The 8,614-nt window shown below is 37.1% G+C and overlaps 1 protein-coding gene and 1 long non-coding RNA gene across 2 annotated transcripts in view; both read left to right on the forward strand.

Moving 5' to 3' along the window:
* The window catches only part of LOC144636738 (uncharacterized), a 74,926-nt gene that overhangs the window by 8,010 nt on the left and 58,302 nt on the right, over window positions 1-8,614 (forward strand). The window lies entirely within an intron of this gene.
* Window positions 1,767-6,773, forward strand: LOC144636719 (carbonic anhydrase 2-like). The gene is made up of 7 exons (XM_078495915.1): window positions 1,767-1,833; window positions 2,300-2,332; window positions 2,956-3,287; window positions 3,701-3,793; window positions 4,158-4,224; window positions 4,788-5,050; window positions 5,584-6,773. Exons 1-7 carry the CDS (start codon window positions 1,782-1,784, stop codon window positions 5,707-5,709), a joined length of 966 nt encoding a protein of 321 aa, XP_078352041.1. The 5' UTR covers window positions 1,767-1,781; the 3' UTR covers window positions 5,710-6,773.

Here is an 8,614-nt window from a genome sequence, read left to right on the forward strand (position 1 = left end):
GTAAGGACTTAAAAAGCGTGCTTTGTAAGGCCGTAAAAAGCATGTCCTGTAAGGCCTTAAAAGGCGTGTCTTGTAAGGTCTTGAAAGGCACGCTTTGTAAGACCTTAAAAAGCGTGTCTTGTAAGGACTTAAAAAGCACGCTTTGTAAGACCTTAAAAAGCGTGTCTTGTAAGGTCTTAAAAAGCGTGCTTTGCAAGGTCTTAAAAAGCGCGCTTTGTAAGGCCTCAAAAAGCGTGCTTTGTAAGGTCTTAAAAAGCGTGTCTTGTAAGGTCTTAAAAAGCCTGTCTTCTAAGGCCTTAAAAAGCGTGCTTTGTAAGGCCGTAAAAAGCGTGTCTTGTAAGGACTTAAAAAGCGTGCTTTGTAAGGCCGTAAAAAGCATGTCCTGTAAGGCCTTAAAAGGCGTGTCTTGTAAGGTCTTGAAAGGCACGCTTTGTAAGACCTTAAAAAGCGTGTCTTGTAAGGACTTAAAAAGCACGCTTTGTAAGACCTTAAAAAGCGTGTCTTGTAAGGTCTTAAAAAGCGTGCTTTGCAAGGTCTTAAAAAGCGCGCTTTGTAAGGCCTCAAAAAAGCGTGCTTTGTAAGGTCTTAAAAAGCGTGTCTTGTAAGGTCTTAAAAAGCCTGTCTTCTAAGGCCTTAAAAAGCGTGCTTTGTAAGGCCGTAAAAAGCGTGTCTTGTAAGGACTTAAAAAGCGTGCTTTGTAAGGCCGTAAAAAGCATGTCCTGTAAGGCCTTAAAAGGCGTGTCTTGTAAGGTCTTGAAAGGCACGCTTTGTAAGACCTTAAAAAGCGTGTCTTGTAAGGACTTAAAAAGCACGCTTTGTAAGGCCTTAAAAAGCGTGCTTTGTAAGGTCGTAAAAAGCGTTCTTTGTAAGGTCTTAAAAGCGTGTCTTGTAAGGCCTTAAAAATCGTGCGTTGTAAGGTCTTAAAAAGCGTGCTTAAATCGTGCCTTGTAAGGCCTTAAAAACCTTGTCTTGTAAGGTCTTATAAAGCGTGCAGGCCTTAAAAAGCGTTTCTTGTGAGGTCTAAAAAGCGTGCCCTGTAAGGCCTTAAAAATCGTGTCTTGTAAGGCCTTAAAAAGCGTGTCTTCTAAGGTCTTAGAAAGCGTGCTTTGTAAGGTCTTAAAAACGTGCCTTGTAAGGCCTTAAAAACCTTGTCTTGTAAGGTCTTATAAAGCGTGCAGAATAGCGTGCCCTGTAAGGCCTTAAAAGCGTGTCTAGTAAGGCCTTAAAAGCGTGTCTTGTAAGGCCTTAAAAGCGTGTCTTGTAAGGCCTTAAAAGCGTGTCTTGTAAGGCCTTAAAAAGCGTGTCTTGTAAGACCTTAAAAAGGTTCTTAAAACGCGAGTGTTATATAGCACGTAATATCGTTATTTAAATGATCAAAATTACATAGCGCCTTTTTTCTTATTTTTATTGATTTATTTTATGTAGCCACCTATTACCAGCTACTGATAATGATCCGCTTTATTTATAGATTTTTATACAAACCTAGAGCACTGGAAGGGAACTACTCATTAAATTCACACCTCGTAGCAAGTGAGGAAAGTCGAATACATATTTTAGAGTTTTTTCTTCGTTCAAACTTAGCTTGTTACAATGTATGCATATACATTTCTTAAGAAACTCTAACATTGACCCTTGAAATGCACATATATTTCATTTTAAAATTGATGTTTTTTGTGATATTGTAGTTTCAATTATCTGAAACCCTTTGGATCTCTTTTCTTGCTTTTCAAATACTAGTGTTTAACTATTTTTGTAATATTTTCAGACCTTTTTCCGCTGCGATGTATTTTCTGTGGCTACTTTCTATGATTGGCGCGGTCGCGTGCCAGAAGGGTAAGTGTCAATCATACTTTAGGAGGTCTTCTAGCTTTGATAGGCACTTAAAAATTTTCAGAGAGTTTTGCTAGATAATCAATGAGTTAAAACCTACAAACCGATCACCTGTACGTATCAGATCTTTCCCAAAAGACGGTCTATTGAGAAATTAAAGCTGTCATTTCCAAGAATAGAATCAAAATATTGATATTGTAATATATTGCTTAATAATTATTATATCCTTCTTCTGTTGGTGTAATGGGAAACTTGTAGTGGCCAAGTTGTCTGCATATTACACGACAAGAAATGAATATTATGATATTCAAACCCAGTGATATTTGAAAAAAAAGAGGCTTAATACTTATCGGTATTAACTTCCAGTAATTTAATATATTGCATTTTATCATCGCATTGATATAAGAGCAATTGAAATAGGACATTTTTCTAGGTCAGCTGTTCATCGAACTTTTCTTTCTTTGTATAGATTTTGGGTACGCAGGGCTCACGGATGCACAAGGTATGCATGTATTGTATTACTTAGGAGAAAATGTTTTTCAGTATAACAAGTGTTAATTCTTATCTCTGTTAAAACAAGACGTTTTCATATTATATCTAAATTATAACATGTAAAACGTTTAGATTTTTTGAACGTTATGGAAAAACAAGTTTTAACTTGATTGTAACCATTGTCCTCCTTGTTAACTGTGCTTTTCCGTATAAAGCTATGAAGAGTCTACGCCTACATTGATTTTGTAAAGTTCTTCGACTTTATTATTCAACTATTGCATCATTTTACCATATGAGGGCAAAAGAACGCGCAAAATATGTCACGTTATTACAAAGTAGAACAGGGCAAAAATGAAAACGGACAAACTTACGAAATACGGGCCAAAACTTAGTGGAAAAATAATGGAATAATAAATTCTTTATTCGGTGATTTACAGCGGACATTTTGCTTCTTGCTCGCTCATTTCGCTCATAGCTACGCAACACGCAAAAATCTGCGCGTATTATATGGTAACCGTACGCATCGAGTATAGTGTCATTTAATATATTTTCTCGTGAAATGGAATGTCATGATACCACAAATAAACAACACTAAGCTTGTGTGAATGACAACAATTTTTGACACTTTTTTAGCTCCTGGTCCTGCAAATTGGTCCTCAATTTATCCACTGTGTGCTGGAAAACTTCAGTCTCCAATTAACATTGTAACGAGGAAGGTGGAGAAAAAGAGCTATTCACCTTTGAAGATAAATTTCGACAACCCGTGCGGACTGGTAGCTGGCCAGCTTGTGAATTCTATCCATGCTCCTACTTTCAACGTTGACAGCTCAAAAGGAACCGCTACACTCAGTGGGGGTCCCCTGGAGTGCGACGAATACAAACTGCAACAATTCCATTTCCACTTTGGCTGTGAAAACAGTCGAGGATCAGAACACACCATTAACGACGAGCATTATGCAGCTCAAGTAAGAATTAAACTATTATTTACATTATTCTCTGTTTTTTTGGCAAAGATTATAATTCAAGAAACTGATAGCGGCTGTGGAATTGATTTTGTCAATCGTGATTGAACGTTATATTGACTTTTGGAAGCGTCGTGTTAAGGGACATTCGTATATATAGCTGTTGTTAAGATTAGCAACATAACCATTCAAACACCTGTAAACATAGTTATTTTAGAACCATGGATTATAGCAAGTTTGCTTCCTTTACTACTTCAACTGTAGTATTTTCGCTAAAAAAGAATTTCTTATGATTCGTATATAGCTTGTACACAAACTTTTCATGAGAAATTTTCTACTTTCCAATCTTTGTTGCCTTGCATGAATTTTCCTATTACTTACTACGTACTTATTAACTCAATTTTCCTTGCCTCAAGCTCCATTTAGTGTTCTACAACAAGAAGTATAAAACCTTTAGCAACTCTGTGGACAAACCAGACGGACTGGCAGTTCTTGGGATCCTCATTTCGGTAAATATCTGTTTTATTTGCTTCGCTTTGCTATTTTATTGTGGTTATTTTAAGCGAGACGCTCTACTCAAAACAGTTGAACACAAAATTAAAAAAGCCTATTTGTCGTGTATTTCAATAAAAACTGGTCATATTATCAATGCAAATAATCTAAAGATTTAATTTTTAAAATCTTTGTATCGATTTAATATATTTTCCATTTTGATTTAGTTTTTTCCCTTCACTCGGTTTCTCAGTCTTTACCGCTTTTACTCGTTATTCCGTTACTCTAGATCTGTTTCACAACACCCAAGCTTGTATTTATATCACTTAACATAATTTAGAGAAAAGTAATTAAAATTTGTGGCCATGTTTTTTTTTTCAGGCCACCTGCCCAGGAAACAGGATTTTAGGAAATTTTGCAAAGAAGCTGTTGAAGGTCACTGACGAAGGTAAATAGCCATATTTTACACAGTATTTTATGTATTTTATGTATTTTATGTATTTTATGTCTTAACAATGTAAAACTTAATTTTACGGTAAATTTCTTGTTAAGGCAAAGCTATAAGCTAAGATGTTTTTTTATTTTTATTTTTCTTAAATCATGTTTTTTTCTGATAATTAATGAATACATGGCAACAAAACTGTGAATCTAACATTCTTGATCACTTTTAACGAGTGAATATGAAAAAAAAAATATTAATGATCCTGTAACCAGGTGGTTAATGCATGAATTAAATTAAAACGTTACTCTGGTTTAAAATGTTGGTAAAATTTCTTAAAAAGTCCCAGTGTTTCAGCTAAAACGTTAGCCTTTATCAAATTCCTCGTCACTTTTCCCTGATGAAGGCTAAAGTTTTAGCTGGGAAATTTGCACTTCTTATCAAATTACGATCGTTTCGTTTTCAACATTGTAACGTTTTTATTTTCAACCATGGCCATTTCTGCAAACAGCATTACGTCTTGCGCCGTTGCGAGAATAGCGTTATAACTGCTAAATCTTTCTATAACTCAGGTGCCATCGCAAACGTGACCGAAGCTAACGGAATTCGCCTGAAGTACCTGATGCCCTACAACAATAAACAAGACGACGACGAAGATGATGATGATGACGAAAATGACGTCGATGATAACGATGATGATGGTAGTGGAGATGAGGACGACAAAGCGAAAAAAATAGGTTACTACACTTACCAAGGCTCCCTTACTACCCCTCCCTGCTATGAATCAGTGCGTTGGATTGTCTTCAAGGACATAATAAAGATCTCTAACAAACAGGTAAGTTACATGTATACACACAATCAACAAAAACAATATTTGAATAATAACTTGTTGTAAACCAATTTCGTATCAAAATGAATACATGCAGTGACATGTAACAACCTCACTCAGACCCTCTAAACATTGGAGCTACTAACAGACCCCTATCAACAGATGTCAACAACTACCGGCACCTTATTCACGACGTAAACAGAACCGACAAACGAACCGCCAACAGAACGACCTAATTTGACTAACAATAGAACAATTACTGATGACAAACTTTACACGAATCTTACAGCCAATAACATCACGGCTTAACTGACCAATCAACTTCAAGGGACCAGCCTTATAACATCTTCGACTGACAACAACTTTTCACTTGACTCTGAAGATGACTTCCGCTCAGGTTGTCGAAACGTCCGTCACAAGTCACCACCTCTCACCCAGACAATCACACTATACGACCTACTTCTTTATAACACTGCAGATTATAGAAAACGATGCGTTTAGCTCTGACGTACGTTTGTTTCGAATTTTTGCATTTTCAGCTCGCCAAGTTCAGGAAACTCAAGTCTCAATATGGCGCCTCCCCTGGTCTTATGTGTGACAACATCAGGCCGGTACAACCGCTTCACAACCGCAAGGTGTATTCTGTTGTTTACAGGGAAGAATAGATGCAAAGAAATCAAGTGCCGACAAAGGGCTGAGAATGTTAGTCTACTGTGCTAAAGAATGAAAAAGGCCAAAAGCAACTGATAATATAATTGATTATTATTTTTGCTCACTCTTTCTATTCTAAATGGCTAACAGTAAACACCTAATTTTAAGTCGACATTTCTACAGACTTTCTTCAAATCAAATAGCGTGATACTAAGAGTGCACGCTATGGGCTGCTCTACTCTCTACTGGCAAGAGACAAAATGCATGTCGTCTACTTCCCAAATTGCTACTGAGGCAATTTCCACTTATATCTTCATCTAGTTGCCAACTAGCTAGCTGTTTGAGGTCGTTTGACTTTCCCGCCTTCGGAGCACAAAACTTTCATAAGAAACGAACGGCTTTGTTAATCAACAATCGGTGCTTTTAGCGTCAGTCTGTTCAAGGCATAGAGATCCGATGCCCTAGAACTCAATCGCATTTCAGATAGAAACGAGAATTTGAAAAATGAAATCGGAACGGTTATAATAGTATGGAATGCATCAAGGCCTCTACTGCTGTGAGCTTCTAGCAGCATAGGGCTAGCACAGTTGAGTCATGTATTGAGTGGTACTTAATCAATAACAGAAACCTCTGTATCAAGCTTTGAAACAAGAATAGGAAGCACAAAAAGTGTCATAGAAAGGAAGGGTAGAGCAAGTTGAATAATAAGCATTAGAATGTACGCCGTTTAAATAAGTTAATAAATTAACTAACTAACTAAAAAACTTTATTGATAGCGTACTTAATCAGGACAAAAAACTCCTGCACATGATGAATAAGAAGCTTGTAAAAACGTAAATTTGGTAGAAGGGAACTTTTGTAAATAGTAATCTGGTTGTTAAAAACATTAAAAAATTTGTAACAGAAAAGTGTGTCTCGTGATTCCTCGAGGTACCGTCGTGAAAACATTCGTCATCATGTTGATATTGGTGAATCTTTAGGTTTAGCCAACAACTTCTGTTAGGTACACCAAAATTGCTGTCATGCCCACTGTCATTTGAGTCCTACAGAACTAAATAAAAGACATCTGTAGGATAGACTGCTTGTTGTGATGTTTGTGGCTAACCGGGCCGTCAAAGCTTTGTTTTGTCATTCGCCTCCAAGAAGACATTGGAATAATTTACACTGCACTGTATCCTTCACCCAAAGCTCAAATACAGTTGCATACAACCATTTCTTATGTTTCTCGCCAGTCCATATATTAAACCAAGTACTACGTGCAGGGCCTATGCATGTATGTCAAGCATTGTCAAAGTTATAATTATAAGTTGTACTGCGTGGCGGCAACACAATTCCGAACAATTCATTGTGTGAGCATGTAATCACCAATCCTTGCATTGCTATTCTCAAATCAAGGTAAAATTCAACAGTTCGGAGAAGAACTTGAATTGTCAAACATGTATTTTTTTTGAGTTCGTTGATATACCTTCTAATTACATTAAAAGACCAACATTTTCCCATGTCCAAATTGATATATTCACATTGTTTCGTCCGCTGTCACTCCACAAAATCACCTATTTGAAGAACTGTTGGTCCTGTGAAAGGCATAATTTTGGAACCTTAAGAGCGAGAGTTAAACAATCTGTTCAGTTGTATCAAATAGTTTATTCTGCGACAGACGGGGATTATTTTTTACGTTTCCCCAGCATTCGTATGGGTCGCCTTTTTCATGGTTTCTTCTTTTCAAGAGCCAACGCTTCTTTAATCAGGTATATACTGACCGTCTGCATTGTTATGATCTCTCGGTTCTCGTGACCCAAAAAAATCTGCATAATTTGTTATGAATAGCAGCTACGTATTTAAAGTATCGCTAAAATTAGGTCAAGTATTTTTTTTTTTTAATTTTAGACGTATCCTAGCTGCATAAGTACAAAATAACGGATTTGAAAGATAGGTCTCCTCCTGATATTATTGTAAGCATTCTTTTTTTTTTTTTTGGGGGGGGGGGGGGTGTATTGGCTATTTTGTGCTATTGGTAAAATATTATAGAATTACAAAGTTCCTAATTTTCATCTCTGCCTGAAGCCGTTTCTGCTGTCAAAACTACAGTTGGCCTTTTGGAAAACCACCAAAAAGTTGTCATTGTCACTATTGGAGATTCTGCGTGTGAGCTTAACACCCAAGTAATTGGAAGACAATATCGCTCGCAGTGATTTATAAATTCCAAAAAAAAAAATAGGTCTTCAAGTGCAAAAAAAATTCCCAGTGAATTGCAATGTAGATCAAAAACTGAAAGCTGCAAACTACCTCAGCTAAAACCAACCTAGAAGGCCTACTAAGCAGAAAAAAATCCATTTGCTCATGAAAGATTGCCGTTTTTGATAAAAACTTGCAGGAATTGCTTTTTAGGTGCAGCTGACTTGTTGCAAAATCATCAAAACCGTATTAAAGAATGCAAAAGGCGGAATAATGTATCGCGCTAGAAAAAAAAGTATCATATTCCTTTCTTTCCACCTAAAGAAGTGTTGGACATAAGGCTGTAGCCTGAGTAGCTGGCGGTATTGTTGAGTTTTAAAGCACAAGCAAGCGGCAAAGCCGCGACAACGAGCTGCGCAGCCACCAGTGGCTTGGGGGGGAGGAGTTGAAATTAACTCCTCCTCCCCAAGCCACTCGCTGCTGTGCCGCTCGTTGTCGCGGCTTTGCCGCTCGCTTGTGCGCGTTAAAACCCAACAATACCGCCAGCAACGCAGGCTTATGAGGCTGTTCCATATAACACTTGTGTTCGTTTCATGAAAAACTGGTTAACATTCGATATATTTATTTATCGCTTAACATAATAAGCAAATAAAAACTCATCAAGCAAAGGAAATGTTAAAAGGACACTGTCACGTGGATTTTTCTGCTTTTCAGTAAAAAGTACTAAAATCGGTGAAGTACTCT

Source organism: Oculina patagonica, chromosome 13 (assembly GCF_052425735.1).
Source record: "Oculina patagonica isolate OP01 chromosome 13, crgOcupat, whole genome shotgun sequence".
Taxonomy (NCBI): domain Eukaryota; kingdom Metazoa; phylum Cnidaria; class Anthozoa; order Scleractinia; family Oculinidae; genus Oculina; species Oculina patagonica.